Genomic DNA, 16,995 nt, shown 5'->3' with positions numbered 1-16,995 from the left:
TGCCAATGACCTGCTACTTCACAGCAGTTTAAAATGGCTAAGCCAAAGCGAAGCATCTGGACGTTTCCGGGCCATTTGAACCGAAAGAGCAGCTTTTAGAGCAGTTTCAGAGTCAGAAAGCAACACAGTTTTCATGGTTTTTTTTTTTTCTGGCTTTTTTCAAGGTCAACATAAAATAGATATGATTACATTTTGATTCACATGACAACACGCCTTTAATAAGCTCTATTAAAAGCTGCAGGCTCAGAATGACGTAGTTTGGGGTTTAATGACCACTGTGTGCTCCTGCCAGTGGTAGCTGGACATTTTCAAGTTCTTCAAGGAGCATGTACCTTTTCCAAAATTGCAGGAACAGTTTGAGAGTGAGATCTTTCTCCCTAGTTTAAGTATATAAACCAGTCATTTTGGAACTTTATTAGCATCAGTGTTGGGCAGCTCCTCACGCGACTGACTCTGCTACGTTTTGGCTACAGAAGGTGCCCGACTCTGTTTCCTGGTCTTACCCTGCACCCCTTGACCATGTCTGGGTCGAGCTGCAGCTGTGAGTCAGCTTTCTCCACTGCCAACGTCATCAGGGATGACCACACTGTTCCAGGAGGTCCAGTGAGCTCCTACATATGCATGAGAATCACATCAACAGCATTTATGCCAAGAATCAATCTGGCAGGCTGGTCACATGCCCAATTCTCTCAGTATGAAAGAAAGTAGAAAAAAACATGAGAAAATGGGCTGATCGAGTCTGTGATTGCACATTTTCTAAAAGAAACACTTTTTATTCTGAAGATTCTGTCTTGATTTATTTTTACTTCTAATGTAGGTCTTGTGTTCATTAAGCTGGAATTACTTTTATTTATGCTACAGACAGCCGTCTATTTACTGTGCATGTGCCATGCAAGTTCAGTGTAAATGTATCCTAGCTTTTAATCTGACACACATTGTTGAAATAATAGAAAAATGTATGTTGTTGTTTTGAATAATAGATGTAGATATTGGCTATAAGATGCTGACTTTGAGGTTTGGACCTTTGCCAGTAGGAAATCTTAACTGGACCTCACTGAATAAGTTCAAAACATTTGCTATACAGCCTATGTTATTAACTTCTCGGTTAACAGTACATTCTAGTGAAGAAATAACTGTGCAGCTGAGATTTTATTGAAATTCAAATGAATGTCTGTCAACACTCTGTTTTGGGTAGTCAGCCAGATTTGACTGATCAAGTTGCATTTTCTGTTTCAGTTATGGCAGAATGCTGACCTGAATGGCAAGTTCAAGCTACCCATGAGAAATGAGTTCATCCCCACTAACTTTGAGATTTATCCTCTCGAGAAGGACTCCCCATCTTACCCCAATTTGATCAAGGTAAAAAAAAATGTAACAAACTGTGGTTTGCAAAGTTATTTTTGGCTAAAATGTTTAATTCTCAGCATGTGTTGAGCATGTGTTCATCGGTATGACAAAGCGATTTTAGATGTTTGAAGCGATCAGAGGTCCGTGCGTGTGACAGATGGCAGGGACTCCCTCGAGACTCAGCAATTTTTACTTCCATTTAAAGTCATGCACTGCGGTTACTGTTCTCAAATGTCTTTTAAAGGTTTGTACGTGTTCTCCTTCCATAGGACACGGCGATGAGTAAAGTGTGGTTCAAGCAGGATGACAAGTACTTCCTGCCTAAGGCCTGCCTGAACTTTGAGTTCTTCAGGTAATCTCCAGGAACTGGTTTTGCTTTTGTCTGGATAGGACTCTGTATCTCTGCCAGCACTGGTGACATGGGCATCCGGCATGGGTTATCGGGCCTGCGGTGTCTTACTAGTATCCCTTGCTTTTATGACTTGCACTACATAAAAGTGTTTGCTAATGTGTTTGATGCGTTGCGAAAAAGTAACGTCTTTTAGTCAATTTTAAGAGAAACAAATTGTGCCATTGACATGTTTGGTTCTGTGACATTAAAAGTAACCACTTAATGCCCTGTGACGAATAAGCGATGGACAGAGCCACTTACTACACAATAAAACTGTTCTCTTTATTATGAGCTGGTATATTTCAGTGATTTAGCTGTTTTCACATGTCACTTTGTGCGCTAGTGCTCTTCTTGAATGGCATGTAGTACCTTTGCTGTTTCTTAACCCCTTGTCTCCCCATATCAGATCCTCCTGCGTCGGAGTTACAGGTTTTGTCTCATGATCACTGTTGTCCCACAGATGCTAAAATCTCCTTATGCATGCTGGAACGCCACAGGGTCTTACTGGCTTGTATGATGACTGTCAGGGATTTTCAGTAAGACACTTGCAGGCATCAGTTGTAACCCAAATGCTCCACTAATATATTTGGGTTGATTATCTCCCCAGCCCCTTTGCTTATGTGGACCCACTGCATTGTAACATGGCCTATCTGTACCTTGAGCTGCTCAAAGACTCCCTCAACGAGTATGCATATGCAGCCGAGCTAGCTGGCTTGAACTATGACCTCCAAAATACCATCTATGGGATGTATGTAAGTATCCAAATAATCCCCGTCGCTTGTTGCACCATCCCACGCCGTGGCCTCCCGACTGTTCCCCAGCTCACTGAACTCCACCCCAAAACCCTCTTCCTCTTCCTCTCAGGGTTTACGGATAAAATCGTTACTTGAGTTTCAGTTGCCTCACTGGATCACGTACAGATGCAGAGACCAGTTCCTTCGTGTTGGGTTTTATGGTGCTGTGTAGCGTAGCTGTTGGTTAGGAGCAGATAGGCACTGGTTGCTGCCCTCGTTGGCCTTGCCAGTATTGTGGCTGCATATACATACTCTTTTATCTCTCTCTCTCTCGCTCTCTCTCTCGCTCTCTCTCTCTCATTTTAGTTTTTTCTGTTTTCCTCACCTTTCATGTTCTCCATGCTGTCTGTTTTGCCCGTTATAAATCCACCTTTCACAACAAACATGCCTCTTTTTTATTTATTTTTTTCTGTTTCATTTTTCTTGTCCTGTTTCTTTGGTAGTCGCTACCTATATGCTGACCCCCTCCACTGCAACATGACCTACCTGTTTCTCAGGTTGTTGAAGGATGATTTAAAAGAGTATACATATGCAGCTCGACTGGCAGGGCTGGCCTATGGCATAGTCTCAGGAATGAATGCCATCCTTGTAAGTATGGAGCCTTAATTAGCCCCTCCCCCTTCCTGTGTGGAAGGAGGGGCAGGGTTGAAGGGGCGGGGCGCTTGAGGCTTGAACGTGTGCTGAACTGACTAATTCTCCAACTTTTCTGCTTACATCTTATGCCTCCGTCAGCGTAAAAAAAGGTAGCGTGGTAATGTCCACACAAGCTAGGTGACGCTGCAGGGTGAGCACTACTGCTGTGCACTCTAGCCTGTTAATGACACGCCTTTTTGTTTTTTGTGTGTTTATTTTTGTAGTCCGACGCGTTGCTGCAGGTGGCTGAAGGCAGCTTGCAGGCACTGCCTTTCACAAACAGGACTTGGGCACTGCTCAAATATTCACACTCATGAGTGTAACGCACATCACAGACACTCATTTACACAACCAGCAGCCATTTTGAAGCTGCTTGTTGATCTGTGCAGTACACGAGTGTGCAACTGCATTTAAAAAACTTTGTTCTATAAATGCAGAATAGACTTTGTGCTCAGTATACGATATCTGAATAAATCCAGAGTTTACTCAGTTTGAAGTCTAATTATATTGAATATTTTGTTGTAATTGGGTCTAATAATTAGCTTGTGTCCTAGTGTTTGCAGAAGTTTGTGGATAGGGAATAGTTGTTGGAGCTCAGTGGGTGTGACATGGTTTATTCAGGTGTTCAGAGCAGATCATGTCAGTGTGAAACGCAGGAAGATTAATTACCATTTTACGGAGTCATTTTGAGAGTTTGTTTTGACAGAGTTTTGAGGATGTGCTCATGAATATTCAGTAGGGCATATTAAGAAGGCGTTTCCGTTTTCATGCAGGGATGCTGTGCCTCTTTCTGCTGGCGCATTGATTCAGGAGATTTGTCCTTGCTTTGACCCTTTGAAATGAAACGTTAGGTCCCGTGTCAAGAGCCTCACGTGTTAGTGAGTCCACAAACCATTCTGTGCAGAGTTCAGAATTCAGCATGGGTGTTTATGCCTAGTCATCCCGTGTGTTTGCAGTGTGTGTGTGTGTGTGTGTGTGTGTTTATGAACTATTTATGCATGCACAGGCAATAATGTAACCTTGCTCAGTATAGTAAGTGTTATTGATTACTACCAGTCAAAGCTGCATTCACTGTATTTTGGGTCACGTTTGCTTGCTTGTCAATTTTATTTTAGGGTGTCGATTTAAAAGGAGAAGGTAGTGGGCTAGGAGTGAAATGATGGTTTCAGCTTAAATCTGCCCCTAGTCTACAGTGACACTCCACCCTCTTTACTAAGCTGCTGCAGTCACTCTGGTGAAGAGCAGAGGGGGAACGTGAGGGGCTGGTCTGGGTGTTACTGAGCATGCTCAGTGGGAGCGCAGGGGGCCGTGTGCAGGGGGACATGTTGGAGGGGTGTGTTCAGTCATTGTTGGTGATGGTTGTGGGGAGGCTGACCTGTACATAACCCCCCCTCACAGTCCATGTCTTGAGATTTCTTTGTGCTGTCTGTTAACCTTTGGCTGTGTTTCTTTGGCTGTGTTAAATATTCATTACATCTGTGGTGATGTTGGGCTCTCTCTCCCCCCACAAGTTGGCTGAGGCCTATTCAGTAAACCTTATCACATTTCTCAGCTGTGTGTGTGTGTGTGTGTGTGTGTGTGGAGGAAGGCATCTCTTGGGGTGACACTGCGGAATACAGTGATTATTTTCTCCATGCTGCCAGAACAGGGGTTGGAGGGTTGTGGAGGTGAGGGGGGCGGCTGTCTGTATTTCCTGCTAGTTTTAGATCAGCAGTTGCAGTGTCATCCCGTAGGGCCCAGCTGAGGTCTGTCCATCCTGCCCTCACCTGCGCACACACACACACACACACTTTGCCCTCTGCAACTTCTGTGCTGACTCACCCACTCTCTCTCGCAGCTCTCCGTAAAGGGTTACAATGACAAACAGCACATTCTGCTCAAGAAGATCATTGAGAAGATGGCCACGTTTGAGATTGATGAGAAACGCTTCGACATCATCAAGGAAGCGGTGAGCACCTGCGTCCACACAGATGTCCACACAAACTCCAGCTCAACACTCCCACTCCTACACCCACGCTCCACCCACACCCCCACTCCTACACCCACGCTACACCCACGCTCGAAACATCTACAAAGTTTGGATTTAATACTGATGCAGATTTTGAAAGTGGCACATCAGTGCACCCACTCAGGCAATTACTTTGATTGTAATCTACATCAAATCTGCTTTTCCTTCTGGACGCCCAGGCTCATGTAGGTTAGGATGTAATCAGGGTTTTGAATTTGGAGGTCCCTGATTATTTCACTGAACAGAAGTTGGCGTGTCTGCGTGTGACGCGTATCCTGCACCTTCTGGGGAGCTCTGGGCTAGACGTCTCGCTCCCTCTCGGCAGAAATAGAGCGCTTTTGTTTGTCCAGATGAAGTTGCGGGGCACTGATCATCTCGCCCCTGCTCTGATTGCAGTATATGAGATCTCTGAATAACTTCCGAGCGGAGCAGCCCCACCAGCACGCCATGTACTACCTGCGTCTCCTCATGACGGAGGTGGCCTGGACCAAAGACGAGCTGAAGGAAGCCCTGGAAGGTGAGACGTGCAGACACGCCCGGTCGTGAACAAGTACGTCCACGATTCAACAAAGGCGCGAAGGCCTGCACACAGCGGTCTAATGAGCTCAAACCTGCCGCCTTGGTTTATTATGAGGTTGGCACGTTTCGGCTCACGTGCTTACATCTGACGTGCTTGCAGATGTGGCAAAAAAAAATACTCAGTCAGGTGACTGTCACATGATCAGAACTAATACCAACACACTTGGATGAAGAGTTCAGTGTAATGTGCAGTCTATTCAGATGTATACATACAATTTGGCGTTCTTCAGGGAAACACTGTTAATCAGTAGAGAAGCTCATTCCAAATGATCTTATAGTAAAAATACATAAGGTTACAATTCATCCCTGCTTTCCATTTTTATATCTTGCTGTCCTCAGCTCTTCTTCTGAGTGTAATAGTTTCTTCAGCATTGCATTTAAGGGCTTGAGTATGATGTGATTCTGTAAAATGGCTTTCTACTGTCTAAAACCAAGTCCCTTATGACTCCAATACAGCTCTGATGTTCTGATCATCAAGATTTTAGGGGTTGTGATATTTCTCCCGTTTCCCATTGATCGTGTGTCCTTGAGCTTCAAAAACACACAAATAGTTTATTGTTTAAGTAGCTTGTTGTCTTTTAAGGTCAGGTAACGTCTGTGTAATCAGGGTGTTGGTGTAATGGGCGTGTCTGATATCTAGTAGTCCGAGTTATGGTCGGGTATACGCGTTCACTGGTTTGATCGCCTACACTGGGAAGCTTTGCTGTGTCTGTGGTCTCCTCCCATCTCATCCTTCATTTTCCAGTGCCAGAAGCGTCTGTCTCCGTCCGTCTGCCTCTGTGGCTTTAATCAGATTTCTCTCCCGCCCTCCACTTTCTCGTGTCTGTGTGCTATCTCCCTTTTGCCGAGAGGTTTGTAACGTTGCTCTCCCTGTGCAGACAGTAGTTCCTCCTCTCCCTCTTCTACTCCTGCCTCATTTGTTGTACTCGCCTCTGTCCCGTTGATCGTCCCGTGCTACAGTCTGCTCTCTCTGAATCTGGGTCAGACGCTCTATGAATTTAGAGTGGCCATTTCATGCGACTTGGTGCTTGTGTGCATGAGAGAGACACGGAGGGAGAGACACAGAGAGGGGTAGGCGGCGGCGGTGGTGGTGGTGTAAGGGCCTGTTTTGCTGCTTTGCCGTGATAATGAATGTGAATTGTGTATGTCTGACTCATTTTCAGATGTCACTCTGCCCCGCCTCAAGGCCTTCATACCTCAGCTGTTGTCACGGTTACACATTGAAGCCCTGCTTCATGGCAACATCACCAAGCAGGTTCGTTTGATGTACTTAAAGGTGGTTGAAGGTTAATTTCTGTGTGTGTGTGTGTGTGTGTGTGTGTGTGTGTGTTGGACAGTAAAAGTAAAGCATTAGAGTGTGTGAGATGTGATGCAGCGTATTCCCTGCTCCCTGGTGTCGGCCCACACGCTCTCACCCCCTGATCCATATAAACAAGTGAAGGCTGCGCTGTCCTCCAGCTGTTAGTGGAGCCCACAGCTCCCAGCTGATGAAATCGCTTATCAGAACCCAGCTAGGAGAGAGTGTGTGGGTGGGGGGTGTTGAAAGTACATTAGTAGTTGTTGTTGGCATTAAGTACTAGTTAGTGCTTTGTATGAAATGCTTTTCATAGATCTAGACTTATATACGGGATGTCGCATGTGCTGATGGATCATAAACTGGGAAAGAGGGGCATTAAATGAATGTTTGACACCATTTTGTATAGGTTGTCCTGTATATGCGTCATCAGTTAAAACTGTTAAGTATGTTGATATCCATAAACAACAGTATGTGATTTTTCCTTTTATATAAACTCACCAGCCACTTTATTAGGTATACCTGTCCAACTGCTCATTAACACAGATGTCGAATCAGCCAATCACATGGCAGCAACTCGATGCATTTAGGCATGTAGACATGGCCAAGATGATCTGCTGCAGTTCAAACCAAACATCAGAATAGGGAATAAAGGTGGTTTAAGTGACTTTGAACGTGGCATGGTTGTTGGTGCCAGAAGGGCTGGTCTGAGTATTTCAGGAACTGCTGATCTACTGGGATTTTCACGGACAACTATCTCTGGGTTTACAGAGTATGGTCCGAAAAAGAGAAAATATCCCGTCAGCGGCAGCTCTGTGGGTGCAAATGCCTTGTTGATGCCAGAGATCAGAGGAGAATGGCCAGACTGGTTCGAGCTGATAGAATGGCTACAGTAACTCAAATAACCAGTCGTTACAACCGGGGCATGTAGAAGAGCATCTCTGAATGCACAACACGTTGAACCTTGAGGCAGCAGAAGACCACACTGGGTGCCACTCCTGTCAGCTAAGAACAGGAAACTGAGGCTACAATTCACACAAGTTCACCAAAATTGGACAATAGAAGATTGGAAAAATGTTGCCTGGTCTGATGAGTCTCAATTTCTTCTTCGACATTCGGATGGTAGGGTCAGAATTTTTCATCAACAACATGAAAGCAAGGATCCATCCTGCCTTGTATCAGTGGTTCAGGCTGGTGGTGGAAGTGGTGCAGTGGTGTGGGGAATATTTTCCCAGCACAGTTCGGGCCCATTAGTACCAATTAAGCATTTTGTCAATGCCACAGCCTACCTGAGTATTGTTGCTGACCATGTCCATCCCTTTATGATCACAGCCTACCTGAGTATTGTTGCTGACCATGTCCATCCCTTTATGTAGTGACTTGGACATTTTTTTCAGCATTACTTAATCACATTGTAGATGCAGCACAATATAACTAAAAAAAGATGCCTTAATTGTCAAATTTGATCAAGCCAGTCCAAAGATATTCACATTTAAATCGGCCCTATTTTTTAATGCAATTAACCTAAAACAAAAGGAAATATTGTGATCAAGAAATGTGCGTTAGTTTTAGCATGTGGCTAGTCCGTGCCCACCGTTATCATGGTTCATCGGACCAACAAGTTGTCTTGGGGACCCCTAAAAACTACCTTAAACTGTACAGACTGGGATAAAACTTAAGGAAACAATAAACAAGAATATAATGTAACGGTCCACTTATCTATTAATATATTTTGAACAGTCCCACGATGTTTTTGAACGGTCCAAACGCGAAGTTAAATTTCAAGCAGGCTCAAAAAGAAACAAGCATGAAATGCGAATTCTTCTAACAGTATTTGAGAAAGTGGACATTCAATTATGTCATGTTTAGTTACCAAAACTCTGGGAAGAACCTCCTACAAACCAATGAAAACAGCGATTTTTTTTTTTACAGCGCGCTTGCGATCACTGATTTCGCTTAGACAGTGCAACCGGAGAAAAATGGCCGCGGCTCTATCATTATCATACGGGGATATCCATGTCCCTACTTATGACTAGGGGTGTCACGATTCTCTAAATCCTCGATTCGATTGTATTTCCAATTTTAGGGTTTCGATTTGATTCTCGATTTACAGCAGATAGGCCTATGCCAGTTTTAGATTAGTCTATGGCAGGGGCCGGCAACCTATGGCACGCCGAGGCATAATCACTGGCACGCGCCACGCTGGACCAGCATCAGCAAAAAAAATTTATTAAAAAAAATCTGAGAGCATGATCCTCTAATCGAAATCGTTCCTCAACACTCTGCACTCAGCTCCCGCCACAGACCCATGTTTAAATTTGTTTAAATAACCGTAACGGCCGCACGGCGTTGCGTGTGACGTAATCCCTGATCAAGGCTGGATTTATTATGGATTATACTTTCGCGAGTGACGGTAGCACGCGACTCCGCACACCTCGCAAGAACCTGCGCGAATGGCGGAGGCGTTTATATTCTTTGCAGTGTTCTCCAAAACAATATGGGGTAGTATAAAGAACCACCCCTCAAAAACAGGGGAATGAACTTTTACCTGACAAATTAATGTTGCATTGTGTTCCAGGTTTGAAAAATGCTGAGATTTAGGATAAAGTACTTTAAAATGCTTGAAGGTGTAACTACTTCGTTTCACAACAAATAGCTGTCTGACTGAACAGTTCTCTTGTATTACGTTAACAAATACGAGCCTCTTGTAATTCCAGGACGAAACATGAGAGAACGTGAAGACGTTAAGATTGGGCTTCTAAAGGTGTATGAGCCCAGAAAACATGACTTGGTTCATTGTGCTGAATCATGGTGCGCGCGAAGTTACAAAATTCGAGAGGTGCACGACCTTGCGAATCGCGAGCGCGCACGGGCGGAGCCACCGCAATTACGTCATTTTCGGCGCGCTGACACTCGCGACGTGTCTAGTTTAAATCAGGCTTTACTTTGCGTAGTGTGGGTGCTTGCGTAGCTTAGAGGGAGGGATCGTCGATCCTCTTTTTTACTTCGAGGCTCAAGATCGTGACATAATTTCGATCGATTTCGAGTTAATATTGAAATCGTGACACCCCTAATGACTACATCTTCTGATGGCTACTTCCAGCAGGATATAGCGCAAATCAGTCTGGTTTCTTGAACACGACAATGAGTTCACTGTACTCAAATGGCCTCCACAGTCAAAAGGGGGTCCAACCTGGTACTAGCAAGGTGTTCCTAATAAAGTGTGAGTGTATGAAAGGTGAGTGTATGAAATACACTCTATAATGTGAATCTCCGGTTCCACCACATCCCAAAGGTAATCTGCTGCACTGAAATCTTGTCACTGTAGAGGCCGTTTGAGTACTGTGATCACATTGTCATGTTCCATGAGTGGCTTGGGCATAGCTCATTATCCTGCTGGAAGTCGACTTTGTGGTTTTAAAACAACATTCACTGGGCATTACGGAGCCCACACCACCACCTGCCACTGATGCAGGGCACGATGTGTTTGTGCATTTGTGTGGTTCATACCAGGTTCTGACCCTTTCATCCAGATGTTGCAGCAGAAGTTGAGACACATCACACCAGGCATTGTTTTTTTGTGTTATCCAATGTTGGTGAACCTCAGGTGCCTGTTCTTAGCTGAGAGGAGGGCCCAGCCGGTGTGGTCTTCTGTTGTGTAGCCCATCTGCTTGAAGGTGTGTTGTGTAGTTCAGAGACGCTCTCCTGCATCCTCCCTCGGTTGTAATGAGTGGTTATTTGAGTTCCTGTTGCTTTTCTATCAGACCTGTCTGCCCATTCTCCTGTAACCTTTGGTATCAAAGGATTTTCACCCACAGAACCGCCATTTACTGGAAAAACTCAGACAGGGCTGTCTAGCACCAAAGACCACATCATCTTCAAAGTCACCTAAATCATCTTTATCTGTGATGCACAGTTTGAAGTTCAGCAGCTTGTCCTGATCCATGTCTGCATACTTAAATGTGTTAAGTTGCCTGTTAGATCTTTGTGTTAACAAGACTTTGGACAGCTGTGCCAAATAAAGTGGCTTGTGTGAGTATATGTGAATATGAATGTATGTGTATTTAGTTTTCTCTCTCTCTCTAGTCTGCTCTCAGTATGATGCAGATGGTGGAGGATACACTAATTGAGCATGCTCACACCAAGCCCCTCCTCCCAAGCCAGCTGATTCGCTACAGGGAGGTACAAGTACCGGATGGTGAGTGACTGCTTTTCTCTCCCTCTCCTCAAATACCACAAACGCTCCTCATATAACCTCTCTGTAGGACCAACACACACACACACTCACACACACACACAGCTGTGTACCAGACTCTTAAGGGGGAAAAATTCACCCAGCGAGTTTTTCTTTTTCTCTATTGTGCGCACACACTTCTGTTTCTCTCTCTCTCGTGCACACACTCAATTCTTCAACCAGGTTGTCATTGGGAACAATGGGGAAACAAAATGACAGAAAACATAAGAAACGATTCAAAGATATTTAACATTTAAAATCGATAGCTGTATAACATTACTTATGGCTGTTGAAGTGACATTCATCTTAAGCCCTGAACCATTGCAAAGCTCAGCATGGTACGTGTGTTGGCATTTCAGTCCCAGCTCAATATTTATTTGTCTTACTCGTTCATGTGGTGATGCGTGTTGATTACGTGTTTGACACTGACCACGCAGTGGGGCGTGCTAGCAGCAGACTGTGGGCGTGTCTGAGTGGCGGGGGCGGGGCTTGTTTGTGTGGTTCCCCACACACACCCGGCTCCTCAAGGTGCAGGTCTGCACACTCATTCTGCCGTCACGCTCTATTTGAAGCACCATTTCTGGGTAGCTGAATCACGTCCTGAAATGCAAACTGTGTGCAGCTCACAAACGGCATTGTGTAGCAGCCCAGCTCTCCTGAATCTCGGGCTCCAGCCAGGGCTGGAAATATCATGTCTAGTGAATATCATGTCTAGTGAATATCATGTCTAGTGAATATCATGTCTAGTGAATATCATGTCTAGTGAATATCATGTCTAGTGAATATCATGTCTAGTGAATATCATGTCTAGTGAATATCATGTCTAGTGAAGAGCATGTCTAGTGAAGAGCATGTCTAGTGAAGAGCATGTCTAGTGAAGAGCATGTCTAGTGAAGAGCATGTCTAGTGAAGAGCATGTCTAGTGAAGAGCATGTCTAGTGAAGAGCATGTCTAGTGAAGAGCATGTCTAGTGAAGAGCATGTCTAGTGAAGAGCATGTCTAGTGAAGAGCATGTCTAGTGAGTTGCTCATTATAGCATTTTATTGGCTCAGATCCCTCAGTGCAGGTTGCTTGTTGCGTTCACTTAAACATCGATTCAAGTTCATGTCAAATGTGTATCAAAAGTCTCTGCACGTGTGTGTTCTTGTCATGGCTTCTGTGTGTTAAGTCCAATTCTCTGGTCATCAGGTGGCTGGTACGTGTATCAGCAGAGGAATGAGGTACACAACAACTGTGGTATAGAGATCTACTACCAGACGGACATGCAGAGCACACATGACAACATGCTGCTGGAGCTCCTGTGTCAGATCATCTCAGAGCCCTGCTTCAACACACTACGCACCAAGGAGCAGCTGGGTTAGTAGAGTGTATATATATATACACACACACACACTCTCGCCCTACACACACACACACACACACACACACTCGCCCCACACACACGCAGACGTACGCGATGTGAACCCGCCCCCCTCTCTTGTGCCCCCACCCCAGGCTACATCGTGTTCAGTGGGCCGCGGCGAGCCAGTGGCGTCCAGGGCCTTCGCTTCATCATCCAGTCGGAGAAGGCACCCCACTACCTGGAGGCACGGGTGGAGGCCTTCCTCAAGACCATGGAGAAGAACATGGAGGAGATGGGGGAGGAGGCCTTCCAGAAACACATCCAGGCCCTGGCCATCCGCCGCCTGGACAAGCCCAAGAAGCTGTCGGCCGAGTGCGCAAAGTACTGGGGCGAGATCATCTCACAGCAGTACAACTTCGACAGGGGTGAGGGCCCGCCACGCACCACCGCATCCAGCCAGCAGGGGGGGCTCACACACATCCTGTTTGCCTGCAGCCTGGACGCTGTTTTAAGGGGGACTAGGAATGGGGTTGATGAATTTCTCAGTGCTGGAGCTAATGCAAACTGATGACATTCAATGCAGTCGGTCCACAGGTGTAACCCGACATCTGCCCCCACAGACAATATCGAGGTTGCGTACCTGAAGACTTTAACGAAGGACAACATCATGCAGTTCTTCAGGGTAGGTTCCTCATCTCCCGACTTGACTAACTAACTAAATAAATAAAGATTAGCTGCGCTTTTTAAAGAAGTGCATTGTTGTGTTGTGGAAGCCTTGAGCACAGGTGGCATTTCACTGATGAGAGGGCTGCCCTTCTCACTCATCTCCCACTGCGTGTGTCGCGGGAGAAACCATTCTCAAACCCATTATGGTCTTACCTGGGGGTGAAGCTGGTTTTCCTCCTCCTTCATAATTCATTGGTTTACAGAGAAGTGTGGAATGGTCTGGACAAATACACCAGGTGTGTGTGTGTGTGTGTGTGTGTGTGTGTGTGTGTGTGTGTGTGTGTGTGTGTGTTTCTGTTCTGTAGGACGGGCTGGCCATAGATGCTCCTAAGAGACACAAAGTGTCCGTGCATGTCCTGTCCCGGGAGATGGACTCCTGTAAGTGCCTGTTGGAGTTAATGATGACGTGGCTGTGTAGATGCGTACTGCCCGTTTCTGTGGTGAACGTATGGGTGCTGTAGCAGTGTCTCCACCTGCTTGTCTTTCAGGCCCAGTGGTGGGTGAGTTCCCTGCCCAGAACGATGTCAACCTGGCCCCCGCTCCGTCCCTGCCTCAGGTAGCCCCGCCTGCACCTCACACCTCCTCACTCCCACCTTCATCCGTAATGCCCTTTTGTGTAGCTTTACTATTTGTATAATGTGTGTGTGTGTGTGTGTGTGTGTGTGTGTGTGTGTGTGTGTGTGTGTAGCCTGTGCTTATCCAGGACATGACTGAGTTTAAGAGGAGTCTGCCTCTCTTCCCGCTGGCGAAACCTCACATCAACTTCATGGCTGCCAAACTGTGACCTGGAACAAGTTACAATGTGTAGTTATCCAGAGTTGTTCGGAGCCAGTAACACCATCTTCTCAATAAGGGAGGGTGTGGGTGTGTGTGTGTGTGTGTGTGTGTGTGTGTGTGTGTGTGTGTGTGTGTGAGAGAGAGAGAGAGACCTGGCACAGTCCTGTCGGTGGTGCTGTACCACATTAGCTGTGCTGTCTCTCAAGGCTCAGTCACTAAGGAGCTGCTTAGTCACTTAACTTAGGATGTCAGCTGTTAAACACATTGTGAAGACTGTTTTAGAATATTCAACAATTATTTCCTTTAATCGGGAGTATTTCATGCAGGTTTTGACCACTGAGTGTTTGGTCAGTAGAAGGTTAAATCTTTTATTTCTGACATGCTGGAGAGATTTTTCTTTACTTGTGCTTGTCGAGGGCAGTCAACATTTTGGCAATCAGTCCCTTTTTTTTTATTTTTTTTACTTACCCAGAATCTGGAAAATGCACTGATGGTTTTTTCTCCATGTGCAGGTTAGTAGTCTGTGGGAGCTAATACTACAGATTAAACTTAGTGGAGAACTGCTATCTCTGTTCAAAGCTTGAGTTATGCATTTTGTATTCTATTTATTAATTTACATATGAGGGAATAATAATAAAAAAAATGGTTCTAGTTGTTTTATAAACATATTGTTGATCTCTGAGGTGCACATTTCACTGATGGCTCCCAGGGTAGACGTGGAGAGAGAGAACGCTCTCCCTCCCTCACACAGGAGCGTTTGAACCTCGCCACTCGTTAGGTAATGCGGAGCAGCCTCGTCTAAGTGCAGGAGTGGCTGTCCAGCACTGCAGAGGAGTGGCTGTGTGGCGCTGGAGCGGTGGGCAAGTCCAGCACCGCGGCGCGGGCCGTCTCGCTCCCCACAGGCTTGTATTTCAGAACCTGCGCTGAAGTGTTCAGACTTCAGTCGGCATCTGTGGAAAACGTCTGACTTTGGGTAAATGGAGAAAAGGGTTTGATTGCCAGAATGTTGAAGTGATTGAGCCCAATTCACCCAAACCTGCATCACTCATGTAGGACATTGGTTTCTGTACTGACTAAACATGTTGGCCTTAAAAACGTTTTAATTATCAGGTTTTTAAAATCTGACTTTTTAATTATTATTTGTACTAGTTAAATGTTGATGTGCTGGAGGAGTTGGTTTGGGCTGCTGAATGGATAGGCATTGGGTTTTATCATATTGGGTTGTTAATTTTTTATTTTAGTGTGAAAGTGGTCTGCTCAAGGTGGCTCCATTATGACTTGAGTTTGTTGGCTTTTTTTGGGGAGGGGGGATGTTTTGGGATTTGCTTTTGGGGTTGAAGGAGAATTATAATAAATAATTTTTAAATATCGTTTTCTTTTTTGTTACTTTTCTTACAGTTTTTCAACCACTTAGTACCATTAGCAGGCTGAAGAGTTGTAGTCGCCTGGTTTCCCCTCTTCTCTCCTGTGTTCTTGGTTCGTTTTGTTTGTGTATGGGAGGCAGGTTGGTCACTGGCCAAACATTCTGGCTTCATCTGACCAAGAGTTTCAGCTTCAACACACTGAAATGTTGCTCTCAATGGATTTCTTTCTCTTGTTAAGTTACTCAAAAATCAAGGTTCCGGATAATCCAACATGAACGTGGCTGCCCTATAGCGTATTGCCCTTTAATGTGGTTTAATGAATAGAACTTTAGTGTCTCTGGACAAGTAATGCATTGACACTAATATGCACCCAACCTCATAAGCAATAATATCACCGGCCATGTGGATGGTGTCTTAATCTCTGTGTTGGGGAGCTGCTGTAGTTCACCAGCACTTTGGAGCAGATCCTGGTGTGCTGTAGTCTCAATCAGGCCAGTGATGCTACTGAGCATCTCCAAGCTGTTGTATCCGTGTGGGTATTCTGTGCATGGTGCACGTGTTAAGCATAGAGTCAGGTACTCTTGTGATTTCATCTCTCAGGTGTTGACTAGCCTTGCCAAGCAAACCACTACAATCCACTTTTATTTTGCCCTAAGGCAAGAAACTGCTTTAATTTGATCTCCTGGACATTCTCAGGCCTACTGAGTCGACTGTAATGCTGCATTTTATAGAGCGCAACAGTTCTTGTGTACTGTCAACATGTAGCTGTCAACTTTGCAGTTAGTTTTTCAATTAGTTGTACGTGTCTAGCCACTATATAACTGTTAACATTATCAGAAGCTTCATAAACATGTTCACCATTTAACAAAATTTAACCACTGTGAGGTATAAATTTAATCACCTTACTTTTCATTTTTATCCACATTGGTGTACCTCTTGACCTCGGAACAGGTGCAGGATTCAGTGCTAACACTTTAGCCTCGTTCTCTGCTGCGTCCGAGAGGGCGGGACACGTTCAGCTCCTGGATGGTGTACACTGTCTCAGGCTCTTCAGGCTTGTATGGGAAATGTTACACCTGGAATGTCTCTTGTAATGTGTTTTTCCTCATGCTCGTCGGACTTGTAGAAGCTTATAGAAATGTTTTACATGCTAACAGACCAAGTTCCTAAAATTGTCATGCATTGAATTAGGACATGTAGCTGGCTTGCAGTGTGAATCTGAAAGGGATGCATGATTCTAATTGCGATTAAGCAGTATTTGCAAGGTGTCAGTAAACACTTGTGGGCTCAACCTCCCAACCCCAAACTTAAGCGTTCTACAGTTCTAAGAAACTGGTGTCAGTAAGTTGAATGCCACCAGGCATGAATCGAAGGACTTGTTGGAAAGTGATTAATCCTAAAGATGTTTGACATCTAGTAAACGGTACTGCTTTGTGTGAGATCTGTCTTTTAATATGATTAAAAGGTATGAAAGTATTCCTGAGTTGCTTCTTGTGAAAGACCTGG

At 45.0% G+C, this 16,995-nt stretch overlaps 1 protein-coding gene across 2 annotated transcripts in view; it reads left to right on the top strand.

The window, feature by feature from the left end:
• The window catches only part of ide (insulin-degrading enzyme), a 33,464-nt gene extending 16,489 nt beyond the window's left edge, over nt 1-16,975 (top strand). The window contains exons 13-25 of one of the 2 annotated variants that reach the window (XM_076975280.1): nt 1,237-1,359; nt 1,617-1,699; nt 2,976-3,120; nt 5,003-5,113; nt 5,570-5,690; nt 6,916-7,007; nt 11,133-11,244; nt 12,469-12,636; nt 12,775-13,047; nt 13,243-13,304; nt 13,654-13,726; nt 13,837-13,904; nt 14,037-16,975. In XM_076975280.1, the coding sequence (XP_076831395.1) occupies nt 1,237-1,359; nt 1,617-1,699; nt 2,976-3,120; nt 5,003-5,113; nt 5,570-5,690; nt 6,916-7,007; nt 11,133-11,244; nt 12,469-12,636; nt 12,775-13,047; nt 13,243-13,304; nt 13,654-13,726; nt 13,837-13,904; nt 14,037-14,132 (1,527 nt within the window). In that variant the 3' untranslated portion in view covers nt 14,133-16,975. Of the gene's footprint in view, nt 1-1,236; nt 1,360-1,616; nt 1,700-2,345; nt 2,491-2,975; nt 3,121-5,002; nt 5,114-5,569; nt 5,691-6,915; nt 7,008-11,132; nt 11,245-12,468; nt 12,637-12,774; nt 13,048-13,242; nt 13,305-13,653; nt 13,727-13,836; nt 13,905-14,036 lie in introns of both variants that reach the window. The other variant, XM_076975279.1, reaches the window with a different exon arrangement.
• Nucleotides 16,976-16,995: the final 20 nt, after the last annotated feature.

This window comes from Brachyhypopomus gauderio, chromosome 15, assembly GCF_052324685.1.
Source record: "Brachyhypopomus gauderio isolate BG-103 chromosome 15, BGAUD_0.2, whole genome shotgun sequence".
In the NCBI taxonomy this organism is placed as follows: domain Eukaryota; kingdom Metazoa; phylum Chordata; class Actinopteri; order Gymnotiformes; family Hypopomidae; genus Brachyhypopomus; species Brachyhypopomus gauderio.
The sequence above is the reverse complement of the archived record's forward strand: the minus strand, read 5'-3'. Positions and strand labels throughout refer to the sequence as shown.